The sequence below is a fragment of the Gymnogyps californianus genome, chromosome 2 (assembly GCF_018139145.2).
Source record: "Gymnogyps californianus isolate 813 chromosome 2, ASM1813914v2, whole genome shotgun sequence".
Taxonomy (NCBI): Eukaryota; Metazoa; Chordata; class Aves; order Accipitriformes; family Cathartidae; genus Gymnogyps; species Gymnogyps californianus.
The window spans coordinates 29,266,685-29,280,811 of NC_059472.1; the positions used below are offsets into that span (position 1 = coordinate 29,266,685).

The following is a 14,127-nucleotide window of genomic DNA, read 5'->3' on the forward strand; positions in this document are numbered from 1 at the left end:
CCGTCAGAGTAGCACTGAGACAAATGTCCCCGTGTGAGTATGCAGTACCTTTTCAAAACATTTATTTTCTTCTAGATTGCAGAAAGTTTAAATAAATAAATAAATAAATAATAATTTTAAAAAGAGTATTTTCCTTTAAAATAGGATGGCATAAATCAGAACCAGAGGAAGGCAGGCTTCCTGTTCTATCAGAAAATCAGTGGAAGAGCTGAGGTGATTTCTAACTGGTCTGGCTCCATGTCAACTACCAGACCACTCTCTTCTTTTTATAAGGCACTGTACCTCTAGTGCTGTGACACACTGGAAATCAAATAACCTTAATCTCTAGGTTGTTGACTGAAAATATCCTACCTCTGTTCTGTGAACCATCACCCAGTTTCCATCTCCAGTCTGCTTGTGGAATTCCAGATAAGGATCTGACTTTCCAAAAAAATCCTGTATTTAAAGAACATGTAATTATCCCAGAACAGCCTGTGGCATGAATGCCATTAAATGCTAGTTAAAACACACTCAGATTAACAAAAAGTAAACTAAATATTCAGGGAACAAAAGCTTTAGATGAAGAAATGCAAATCTGATTGTATTACCACCTGTGAAAGAGGGAAAGAAAATGGGGCATGTTCATCAATTTAGGATAAAAGTTCTGTAGTGTCCACATACTAAATATCTAACAGTTCAAGCAAAAGAATACTTACACTAGTAAGTACTATGACGGGCAGTTAGGAAACTAAGGATTTCATCCAGTTCAAAAAAGTATCATTAAATCGACTGGGAAAAATAATAACATTTTTTCCATTATTAATTTTTTTTAAATTTTGTTTTTAAGAGTCTTTCTAAATACAGTCATTTTAGGCAGCCCCAAAATATTTAACGTAACAGATTTATACACTCCAAGTACACTCTTCACCATTTATTTCAGACAGCTAACAGGAAATCATTTATACAGCTATTCAAACCAATGGATATACCAAAACTCCCTTATCTTTATGATTAAATGTAAAGATTTAAATGGAAGCATGCTGTTCATGGACTATCCCTCCAATGCACTTGTCTTATTTAGAAATACGTTATAATTAATTTCAAAACAGTCAATGAAATTACTCTGAAGCAATCTTTCTTCAATTTCTTTTTTAGTGTAAGAAAAATCTTAATGGATTTAATTATTTCAGAAAAAAAAAAAGAACATTTTGTGTTTCCTGTTTTGACAAGATTCTGATTCTGAAACAGCAACCACTTCAATACCTTATTGTCCAGTTTCCTTGCTTCTACTTCCAATACAACCACCCTGTTATCCTTCACTTCTTCTGCTGTAATCTAGTTAGGCAAACAAAATAAAAGACTTATTTTGTATTCAGGAACTACATAGTTTTCTCATATCCACAACAATCCTATGACAGGTCCATTAAAAAAAATCATGTTTGCTCACAAATGAAGCATTAAAAAAATTGGGTGGGGGGAGGGAGGAACAATTTAATTTGACATTGGGATTCACTAGATGATGACACTGACAATTAAAGATACTGCCCAAACAGTAGCACATCGGATGCCCTAACTATTTTGATGGATGCATTGAGACTTATAGATGCAGAAGGTGGGCTGCTCTCCTTTTGGATGACAAAGAAATATTAGTAGAAGTTAAAAAAAAATGCTTTAAGATACTTTTTACAGCACTGTAGATTAGACACACTGTGTTCAAGCCACTAACTAAAAAAAAAAAACCCACAAAAACATTTAAGGATAAATGCTGAAAAGATTTATTGTCTTAATTGTCTTACCGTAATACTTCCTCTTCCAGCAGGTCTGCCATTTTTAAGTACTAATGGTTTTGTTACAGTCCTGCTAGAAACTATCTGCCAAGACAAAATTTGAGTATCAAGCATTATTAGCACAATTTAATAGATTTTCAAAGAAATGAAATGAGATAGTGAGGTATTTTCATTTTAGGAATTTTTCCTTTATCATGAAGATGACAGCATTACATTTACTTCCCATGATCTCCTATAAATAGGTAATACTTGACACACTTCAAAATTTTAAAATACATATGCAGATGAACACATGCGGAGTTTCAGGACAGTATGAAATAAAACGTCTTCTAGTAACATGATACACATACATGGACAAAGATAATACCTTTAGTTCCAATCTCAAATTGTTCTTGGTTTTTCATACATACCATTCAAACACATGCAAGCCACATTTCATAAACAGCTTCAGCAAACATATTTATAAACACAATGTTTGTCACACCAACAAACATCAGCCTCCCCTTGCAGTGCTTCTAGATGACTTTATTTTATCCTCGTCAGGCAATGCTTTCTCAGAAGTGTGTCTACTCATTCTACAAGTCCTTCTTTACTTTAAGAATGAATGATTAATTTTAAATTGTTACTGAATTTCATTTCACAATGCTTCTGTCTTCACAATGCGCTTAAAATAAAAATACTTTAGCCACAGGGGAGGAAAAGTCCCAAGACGACTCTCCTGAGAAGTGCCTTCAAAGGATCTATTAGAAAGAACAAGTTAAAAAGAAGCTGCTTGATTGTGACAGCACCAATAGCAGAATTTGACAAGGAAATGGGAGTGAAATCAACAGTAGGCAGAACCAGAATCACTGCTTGCCTTGAGCGGAAAGAAAATTACAAGGTTAACATGGCCCTTGTGAACACTCTTATGTTGCTATACACCAATTCTCTTTTTAAGGAGCATAAAAATAAGGATTTGAGTATTAGAGTAAATAAATAGCAATTACTACTTTGTGCTCATTGACAGTCCACTTACTTTCAGACAGCAATCTGGACAGTCACCATCCTAGAGTACATTTCAGGGCATCATCCCAAGACCTTTTGCACATAACATGTATATACACTGAACTGAGGCTTGAAAAAACAAATGAAGGGAATCCTATTCAACTTAAGAGTACCTCAACTACACAAGAACATAGTGATAAATTTAAGGTAAAAGTGGTTAATGATTTGCAGTAACTTACATTTTCTAAATTCTAAGGGAAATCATCTGCATACTTACTTGTCCCAGTGTACATTCAAATTCTCCTAAGAAGTCATCATCATTCAGATCAAAGGTTTTGTTATCGATGTCATATATTCCAAATTTAAGTTTCTGAACAAGCTCAAAATAGTAATCAATTAGGAATTTCTTGGCAAACTTTGGGTTCAAGGAATTCTTAACTCTTTCTGTGCGATCAACCTGCAGTTAGAAAGATATCACTTTATCCAGTATTTCACCAACGAAAGAAGCACTCAAATCAAGTAAGATATTATTAAAGACTTTCAAAAGTTCTTCTTATTATAAAGTATTGTCCTGGTTTTGGCTAGGATAGTGTTAATTTTCTTCTTAGTAGCTGGTACAGTGTGTTTTGGATTTAGTGTGAGAATAATGTTGATAACATGCTGATGTTTTAGCTGTTGCTAAGTAGCGCTTATCCTAAGCTAAGGATTTTTCAGTTTCCCATGCTCTGCCAGCAAGCAGGTGTGCAAGAAGCTGGGAGGGAGCAGAGCCGGGGCAGCTGACCCAAACTAGCCAAAGGGATATTCCATACCATGGAATGTCATGCCCAGTATATAAACAGGGGGGAGCTGGCCAGGAGGGGTGGATCGCTGCTTGGGCATCGGTCAACAGGTGGTGAGCAACTGCATTGTGCATCACTGTTTTTTTCTTGGGTTTTAGGTTTTTTTTTTCCCCCTTTTTTTTTGTTATATTCCTTTTCATTACAATTATTTTGTTATTATTATTAGTTAGTATTATATTTTATTTTACTTTAGTTATTAAACTGTTCTTATCTCAACCCACAAGTTTCACTTTTTTTTTCCAATTCTCCTCAAGGAGTGAGGGAGCGGCTGCGTGGTGCTTAGTTGCTGGCTGGGGTTAAACCGAAAAGTATAAAGCCTTATCTTCCTACAAACCTTTCATCAAATATAAATAACCGCATTATATTACAAAACCCACTGCTATAAGTCAGAGATATTTGAGGACCTGTTTTTCTTTGCTCCCTGTAAGGAGTATCTATTACCGTGTAGGGAAGACCAACATAAAAATGGTATATTGTCAAATCCAGGATGAGACCCTAGCTTTGGAGTACTGTATTTATAAAAGCACATTTAAGCACTTAGAAGGCTTCTTCTGTTGGTCCACACATGGCTGGGGGAACAGTGCTAAAAATCAGACAGGTGCAAGTATTTATTAGAAAACGATTATTAGTGTGCTGCCTCTATAACTATTATAGACATAATCTAATGAAAAGTATTCAGAGGTGCTGGTATGTAATTAAAATATTTTAATGAAATCATATGCTCCAGTGTTTTAGAAGGTCCAACAAGTTAGACTGTGTTTTTAGCAGATTCATGAGAAGCATCACACTGTACCTCATACCACTGCTGACCACTCGTGTTCTGGAGAAGCACACACAGCGGGTCTGACTTGGAACCAACATCTTTGTCCAAGAGATTGGTGCAGGCAATAGTCAGCTCCACCTTTGTCACACACTGTGCCGCCATTTGTTAAGCTAGAAAACAGCAACAGAAATCGTTATTTTAAAAACGGACTAAAAAGCAAACAGTGGGATTGTCACAATGCATTAATTCTCTGACTGATCATTAGAATTGTTAGCTTGTCAGGAGTGAGATTTGAGGCTCCAAATGCAAGTTTTAAGATTTATGATGTATCAACATTACAGTATTACTGTCATACTCTCGGCTTTGCCACATAGGAATAAAACTTCATTTCAAAATCTGCACATAAGAAGCAAGATTAGGTTTCTTAGAATGCTTGAGGAACCAAATGGAAAACACCATGAAGAAAGCACAGTGGTTTGAACTGCTGACAATAAAACTTTGCATTACAAAACTTTAAATTACATCCTGAAGCCATGAGCATGGCAGAATTGGAAAAGGAGTTTAAGTGGGTAACAGGAATAGGTGATTTTGCCTTAGTAAATCTTCAAAAACAACTACAATGTTTAATAATAGGGATAAACAACTTTGAAGTCAAGTAACAATTGAGAATTAGGAGGAAGTGTTCTTTCTGGAGGTTCATTTAAAAAAAGAACAACGGAAAGCTTTCTCACATTTCTTCTTAAGTATCTCAGTCATTCTCCACTGGAAGTGAGAAGACCAGCAGATATTACAAACCTACAGAAACAGCTTCATTATCAGTTATGAATCCCATGCTGGGATAACGTGCATTTGCAAGCCTAATGAGGTCTGAGCAGCAGATATTTTCTCTATTAAAAAAAACCAACCCTATAATTATACTCTTCAGGAAAACAGTTGATCATTTCCAACACCTCTTTGGGAGGTGAGCCTCTACAGTACAACTGCCCTTGACTCAGAGACTAAAACTTCCAAATCTTTCCACAACCAGCCTATCTTGGAAGTTCCCAAGCCTCTTTAGTTTCAGGTTCTCCTTCTCTACAGTAAGTCCGTGGTCTAGACACAGCATCCCTCTGGATTAACTTATCTTGAAAGTGCATGAGACACTAAACAGAGTAAGGAAGGAAAGGTATCTATCTAGCCAGCTCACTTGCATCATACACATACAGTGCACTTGAACATGAAACTATGCTTAACCCAATCCATCTCTCTTGCTTTCACTGCATTCATATGACTTTCAGTGAAAATGAACTTTTTTTAGAGGCAAAAAGGGAAAGGAACATGGAAAAGAGGAACAATGAACTGAAAACAGGTCTTGGTGGTCTGAGGGAATTTTTCTGAGGCTTCCTGTGTTCCACTAGGGGACACTTCACACGTTGCCTCTCCACCTCTGTTTTGCTATCTTAGAGATGGACCTTTTGGAGACTGAAGTAAATATAAATTATATGTAAAGGAACCACTCAAATATCCATGCACATACATTATTTTTAAGAAGCATGTCAGATTCATGGAAATCCTCCTGCACCTCCCAAATACCTAAACGTGATTCCACCTTTGAGTATCTTTTGCTCCCATGACTCTACAAAGTTTCAGTCATTGTCCTTGAGGGGAAAAAAGTGAAGCTCTAAGTTCCAAGTATTTAAATTGTTTTTAAACCAATGTTTTTTTAAGTTTAGAAAGCATACCTCTAAAAAGCAGTCTACCCCTTTTTTTCCTGGTTCTCTTTTTATACTGGTATTTTCCATTCCCTATTGCTTTCCTGGCTGCCAGACAGAGCTCGTTAACAGTCAGTGGTTTTGCCCATAGAATCCAGTGCAAACCAGTGCATGACTCCTTAATGGCTGTTCCCAGAAAAACAACTTTCTGCTGACAAAATGATGCTCTAATAGCCACTGATGCTGCAACAGCAAGTAGAAAGGGTTTTCATGAAATTCAACAGAATTCAAACTTCAATTGAGACATATTTCTCAAAACAGTCAAAATTTTCTTGCTCTAACTTTACTGAAACTCCTTATTTCCTCCCTCCCGAAGGGACTTGTAGCCACATGTCTTTTGTTAAAGTAACATTTCCAAAATCACTAGTAAATGGATAGCATCCAGTCAACCTAAAAATCTGGTCAGCTTTTTCTACTTAGCCTGTGTGTGTGTGTGTGCATGTCCCACTTCTCTTACATCACAAGTACTTTCTCACATGAATATGTCAATTCTGTTACTTCCTCTCCTCCTCCACATGTCACTGACTCTCCCACTATGCATCTAATGTGGGAAAACAGCAGATTTAGCAAAAGAGGTGCTGTGCAAAAAGCATCCTTTAGCACACAGAGAAAGGAAGAACAAAAAAAGCTGCTTCCCTTCCCTGAAATGCAAATGCTCTTGTTTGAGACGTAATATTTGCACCCATATTAGAGAAAAGACAACTTATAACAAGAACATGCATTGATCCAAGTGGAGGATACTCAACTTGAAACCCAGATACAAAAGCAAAACTTCCCAAATCCTGAGATGGTCCTTTAATCTCTTCCATTTCCAGTTTTGCAAAATCCAAGATGAAAAATAATGCAAGGCATTTTCCTCAGAGGTTTTGAGAACATTAGGAATGAATATTTGTCTAATGGGTTGAAGAGGTCTGTAATACTAATGCATTTCAAGAAATAATTTTGCTATTTTACTTGAAGAAAAGACAACATGATTATCCATAATACCATAAGACTGATACATTTTACAGTAAATAGTTGTATAAAACCTGATTTTCAATAACATTATAAACATTAAAAGTACGTAAAATACTTACTAGTGAGAAAAAGTCGTATCTCATTAACCCAAAACAGTATTTACAGTAGTAAAACTCAGTACGTAAACAACAGATACTTCTCTTACAACATTCCGGTCATTACAGAACTTGCACAGGGCACACAGATGCTTCACATGCGTGAACTCAGAAGTGTGTTAAACAGCAGTAGCTGTTGGAGCTCTGCCTATGCTGCACGAATCCTAGTAATCCCATACTGCATAAAAGGAAGAGCGACTCTAGCTCCACCCAATTCTCAAGTTTGAAAGCCTGTGTTAGGTGAAAACTTCCAAAACAGCTTTGGGAGGTGGATGGTAGGATTCCTAAAGATGATAAACATCCTCAAGGATCAGAGTCACTGTCAGGTAAGTAAGCATGCTTTTTTTGAAGACTTGCTGGAGTAGAGAGTCTGGCAAAATGCAGTCTCTTCAGGATGGGGGAAATAAGAAATCACGGCTCCACTAGTGCATCACCTCTTGAAATACCATTTTACAACACACTACCAGATCTAGCAAGCAAATCAGATGCAAAATATTCTAGATACATGACTGGATTACTTGCACATTTGGGATACTGGAATAACTTTACATAGACAGATGATATTGTTTGGGCTCTGGTAGGATGAGCCTTGACTGCCAGTAAATTACACCACATAACAAGAGGCTTATTCATTCAATTAGTTATTGTTAGGAAAGTAACTATGCTCCCCATTGGCCAAATATAATTAAAACCTCTGCTTTTCTCAAGCTATCAACTGTTTGTCCTCCATGTAGGGTACACCATAAAGTGAGGTAAAGCACACCAGAATTGGGCCAGATGACAGCTCAATAGTCCTTTTTATTGGAATAGCTTTTATGGGCACAGAAGCGTATCAGGCTTTTAAAAAAACACAGATAATTCTCGACAGGAGAAGACTGAAAATTACTATATAAACTGTACGGCAGAAATTGCAGCAATGTATGGTCACAAGGGAGATACTTGTTCCTGATCCTATGCCATGTCTAGGCCACTCAAGAGCATGATTAGCTCAACTAAGTATATCACAAGTCCTTCTGCTTGAGTTGTCATTATCAAAGCAAAACTGTAAGTCAAGGACTAGTCTTGTCTTGCAGTTCCACTGATCATAATGTTCTTTGAATTCCACTAATGATTCTATTGAAGATAACTGGCATCCACAAATAACCCAGCCAATATCTGCTTTTCAACAGAAACTGTAAACATGGCATTCTACCTGGAAAGGAACAGATCTAGTATCAGAATAATCTTCTAACAGAGCACTCGGGAACTGTCAGACTGCAGGAATCCTGTCAATGCTGCAATACCAGAGGAGAGTACAGGCTTGCCCAGATAACCTTCCAGAGTAGTATAATGATATGTTCATAACTATAGGTGCTTCCCAATTTGACAAGCAGAAATACATAACTACAAGAAGACAAAAAGACTAATGAAGTGAGCACTACTCTAACTGGGTTTGGCATCACCGCCTTTAGTCACAAGTCTTAAACCTGTTCTGATGTAAGCTATTGCTGTCATAGAACATTTCCTAGTTTCTGTGAACTACTAATGACAATAGACCAAAAATCCCTATTTTGTAGTTACCTCAGGGCCCAGATGGACACAGAAAAAGCAGGGGAAACATTTCAGAAGCTGCTAATGAAATCTATTCCTGATCAGCTAATCTTCTAGTTATAATGCTACACTCAAGCATTTCATGTAAACTGTGTGCCACACTGAAAAAGGCAGTACCATATACAAGCAGTGCTCCAATCCTTCTTGGATTATTAAGCATTTCCCACGAACCTGGGCAGATGACAACATGGAAAGAAATTAATTATTCAGACAGACTATAAAAATGAAAGTCTTGAACCAAGCCCAAACCTGAAATAATACATATGAAGCTTTACTGTCCTGAACATTCAGTGTATGCAATTGTTCAGTCTCCGCTCTTTCAGACAAGACTAAGATACTATTTCTTGCAAACAGAAATTTTTGTGGTAAAGACCTCTAGGCCTGTATTCCTTAGAACCTCTTCTATTGCATCTCAGACCAAGCAATAACAGCACTTCTTGCAACAGCCTTTCACAAGAAGGGTTCCAGTGAAGAGCTGGCACAAAGATGGACAAAACAAGATGTAAATGAAAGTAACCTGGGAGACAACATCCATCTGACAATCTAACCTGCTCAATCCATAATCTCAGCATAGTCCTCTAGCATCTCTTTGTAACAGCTGCATATGCAAAGAACACAGAATGACAACATAATCCCAGAAAATGCCACGTCTGCTGCAAGAAGCTGGCAATGAAATTATGACAAACGGATGCTTCTTTCCACTGATGGGGCTAGTAGCAACACAATTTCTAGTGATCTTGGACTACATGTATATAAATGTGTATTTAAAAAAATCTCAAAGGTAACCCTTCAATTCTCAAGGAAACAGACCACCTCACAGGAGCTGACACTTCATATAAAGTTACAAAGGCTAAGACTGTTTCATAACCTAGTTTCATCACTGCATTTGAAAATTAGAGGCTTCTCTAAAAATCATACCTCTAAATCTGAATTCTGGCTCCTCTTTTTCTCTTTACAGGCAACACAGCTGATAAAATTGTCCCGTAGCACTAGCTGATGTGCTGACAAGCTGAATAACAGAAGCAGCTCAAAGTAATACAACTCAACTTGAATTGTTCTGTATTTGAAGAATCACACAAAACCTTGAGTGTAAGCTATGTCTTCTCACATTCACTATTTAGTATGCATGAAGGAATTACATCATTCTTAATTGAACAAGTGAGTTTACGCTAATAAAACCCTAATGACCACAGAACTCATTTTACTGGGGATTATGCCAAACAAAAATAAGAGCTAATATTAAGAGATCTGAGGCATAGAAGTGTGTGAGAAGGGAGATACTGTTTTCTCTATGGGAAGTGAATCATCTAATCATACAAGCTTCATCATACTCAGGCAGTTCAAATATTTATCTACTGGATCGGTAGCACACTGGTGTAACGAGTCAGGCAACTATTTGCAGACAGTTTCTATATATAAAAATCTATCATTAAGTTACATTGCCAAAGAACATATTTAGGATTCTATTTAAAAAAAAATCCCACTGCACAGACCAGAAACTATTAATTTGACTTCTAGGATGCCTGTTCAGAAGATGACTTAGAAACAGCCATTTCTAAACATCCTTCTGTTGACCTTTTTATTCCTGAATTATGTGTGTTCACCCTTTAGGCACATCTTTAATGCTGACGGCTCTTCCCAGCATCCTCCTCACATAGAAGTATTTTAAGAATTTTGGGTGATGTTTTGATCCAAGTGAGCTAAACTATAAAAGGTAATATTGTGCCCTGAACAAGAAAATGAAGAAACACTGATCTCCTGACTTCAAAATTTAGTTGTTTTAAACAGACAGCATTCAACCAGGGGAAAATGTGTTTCCTGCATATATGTTTCATCAGAATGTTTTTGTATCAATTACTTTATGGAAAACAATCTATCAACTATGTAATTTGAATAGTATCTTAAATTGTGTATTCTTCATTGGAATTTCTCTGTGTAGAGCCACTCACTGACTTTACATAATTAACATTGCCCAGAAGAAAGAAAAACTTGTATCTCACTAAAACTTGCTGCATTTTATTGCAGAAACAAGATGCAAGTGAGCACATGTTTTAGACTAATCCTTCTTACAGTCCATTTCAAGTCTGGCATGTTGTGACACTTCACTGTTACAAATACCAGTTCTTAAAAATTAGTTCATGGTAACTTACCTCAGAGGTCTGCCTCTGGGCTTCTCAGCAGAATGCTAAAGCTTCAATAGTAGCCTTAAAATGTGAAATGAAAGGAAATTAAAACCAAGAATTGTTATTCCCATATATCAATCAAAGTAACAGGTTCGAATGCGTATACTTTGAGGAACTACAGCTCCTCTTAAAATAAATAAACTGTCCAACAGTTTTACGCATCCATGACAGCAGCACTGTAAAGATGATTTATGGGAAACTCAGAGCCTTTGCTAGAGAACAAAGTGTAATATAAATTAGATATTTAAAAAGTCCAGCAAGAAAAGCCCTTTAAGATTTTAAGAACAAAGATCAGATTACCTTTTTTGTCCTATTCATGTAATGGTTTTCTTCCAATAAGGTGACAGTGTTTTAAAGTAAGTAGACCAAAATCAGTGGCTTGCAAGCTCCCAATGTGGCTTATGCTCTAGGAAACCTATGCTTTCCTACGCCGCTAAAGGTTGTCTAAGAAAAATTCATAAAAACACTATCCCACAATGGTCTGGCACACCATTTTGTATCTCAGTATAAACAATAACACTACCTTGCAACTGACAATCACAAAATTACACTTTACTATAGCCCAGATATATTTCAAACCTTCCTACAGGCAAATCAAGAGCTCTCCAGTCAGCTGTCCTTCAATTCTGTATCATAGCAGCTACTTGTACTCTGCATTCACTGTACCTGGGAGGCATCATACATGCCCCACATATACATAGGCAGTGGCTCTGAACACAGGCTCACAGCAATCACACTACTTCCTGGAACCATCAGATTATTGCACATGTGCTAATCACCTAACATGAGGACTTCGTAATAACCCTCCTGGATATGAGAAGCACCAGCAGCAAGTTGCCACCACTAGAACTAATTCAGCTGGCTCCTAACTGTGCCTTGCGTAAAGCACTGAGTGAACATGTGCACTTGATCCAGCTACAGGATGGGAAGGATCTACAGGATACAGTCTTCTTTCAACCACAGAAGAAAGTATGAAGCAAGTGATCCAAATCATTAAGACTATTTCTTAAACAGAAGCTCGGACCCAGCAACCCAGCCCCAAAACTCCTACAATCAGAAATCCTTCAAATACTTAATAATGTAATTTTTAAATCCCTGCGCAACAGCATCTCATCTAAAGCAGTATTAAAGATAAACGAAAGAAATTAAACATAAAACAGTAAAGACCACCATAATTCTACTTCCTGTCCACTTGTTTCCACAAGCCACACCACAACTTCAAATGTGATGCTAGAAGGGGCTGTTATTAATCTTAGCCTAACTGATTCAAGAATAGAAGTAACTTTGTTGTGTTTCACAGGACCTAATACCTACAAATACTAACTCAGTCTTGTATTATTTATGTTGGAGGAACACCCTGACTTTCACTGAAAAATAAACAGAATTAATAAGGAAGGAAAAAAACATATCTTACTACTCAACTTTGTCCCAAAAGGTATTTCCTAAAGGAAACCATGGTAATAACAGCATTTGATTCTAAATCAGAATAAGGGGGGTGGGGGGGGATTAAACTCCACCCCAGGTAATAACATTAACCTATCTGTGGAGTTGAGATTTTAGTTTTATTACCCCTAAAAGAAGGATCTTTGGTGGTGTTTGTACAAAACAGCTACTATGGCTTCCCCCTAGCCTTAAATTCTGGAGAAACGTCAATGCCTTGGGCATAACACAAGGCTGTAAAAACACTGTGGTACAGCACTGCCAGCTTGGAATTCTGGCAGATGACATTTAATAATGGCTTAGTTACTCCAGAAATGGACTTTTGCTTTCAATAGCTGAACTAAAATTAATCTAACAGTCACATATCATGGATTTGTATAGATTAATTCTGAAATATAAACACTGCATTCTCCCTAACACCATAACAGAAAAACAAAAACACCTTGGTCTGGTTCTCGTTGCTCCTCTACACATCTTTCTTGCCTACTTTTTCTCCTTCTAACGCTTGTTGGTGTTCTGCATGCCCTTTGAAACATCTTACCTCTGTGATTATATATATACAAACATAAAATTTAAAACGTCAATTGAAAAAAAAAATCTGGGATTAAGATTGACTCCAATTACTTTTACTAAATAAACTTTTTTGTACCACCACAGAAACATCTTTAACTTGAACTTTCAGGGACACAAAACTCCCAAGAAAACAAATGTAAGTTTTGGAGGCAGGGCGACGCATATTACCTTGAGGATACTTAATGCACTTTGAAGATATGAGTATGGAAGCAAAAGTGAATAAGTTTCATATTTTAACTTTTCCCTAGTGGAAGAGTAAATTATGACAACACGCACGTCAGCTAAGTTTTGTCTTACACATATCGTGCAACCGCAATGAAGAAAGAAAAAACAACAACCCACTCTAACAGCAGCTCGGGAAGAACAGCATATGTTTTTTTAGGAACGATGATGACTTCCGACAGTCTCCTTTCTAAAGGGTGAAGGCGCTTTTCAGAGTAGCGTTACACCGCCACAGAGATCGGCACCCGGGACTTAAAATGCTCTTAAATGTACTTAAATGTACAGCTTTTAACTTCACCGAGTTTCGCTACCTGAGGGACGGCGAATCAGACGACTGGTTCCTCGAGCTCCGCAGAAGTTCGCGTCCAATCCCCCGCAGAGAGCTGCCTGCGCCTCGGAGCAGGAAGCGGGCCAGCCACCTGAGGGGATGTTTCACAAGAGGAGACGGTTAGGGCAGCTGCCGCCCGCGGCGCGAACCGCCGCCTGCAGCCCCAGCCCTGCCCTGCCCTGCCCCCAGCCCCAGCCCGGGACGCCTCTCCGCTGTACGAGGCGGCAGCCCTCGCCTGCCGCAGGGGTGAAGCGGCTGAGGCGGGCGGCAGCTCGAAGGAGCGAGGCGCGGAAGGCATCAGCTCCCTCTCCCCGGGGCCGGAGGAGCAGCAAACCCAGCGGCAAACGGGCTGACGCACGGCCCGCGCGGCCGGCCGGGCGGAGGACTCGGCCCCTGAGGCACGGGAAGGCGACGGGGCCCCGCCAGGCGACGGGCCGCCGTCCCCGGGCCCCCGAGCGCTCTGCCTCGCCGGCGGACAACGCCCAATCCCACCCCAAACAGCGGCACGGCGCGCAACGCCGCTCCCCCGCGGAGCGGCAGCGGCCCCCTCACCTGCCGGGGCCGGCGACGGCAGCG

General features: G+C 38.6%; 1 protein-coding gene across 1 annotated transcript in view; it reads right to left on the reverse strand.

Moving 5' to 3' along the window:
- The window catches only part of CPNE3 (copine 3), a 31,321-nt gene extending 17,696 nt beyond the window's left edge, over positions 1-13,625 (reverse strand). The window contains exons 1-7 of the mRNA XM_050915770.1: positions 13,535-13,625; positions 10,956-11,009; positions 4,383-4,522; positions 3,028-3,207; positions 1,776-1,850; positions 1,243-1,314; positions 352-435 (exon numbers count right to left, since the gene is read on the reverse strand). Coding sequence (XP_050771727.1) covers positions 352-435; positions 1,243-1,314; positions 1,776-1,850; positions 3,028-3,207; positions 4,383-4,514 — 543 coding nt within the window. The 5' untranslated portion in view covers positions 4,515-4,522; positions 10,956-11,009; positions 13,535-13,625. The remainder of the gene's footprint in view (positions 1-351; positions 436-1,242; positions 1,315-1,775; positions 1,851-3,027; positions 3,208-4,382; positions 4,523-10,955; positions 11,010-13,534) is intronic.
- Positions 13,626-14,127: the final 502 nt, after the last annotated feature.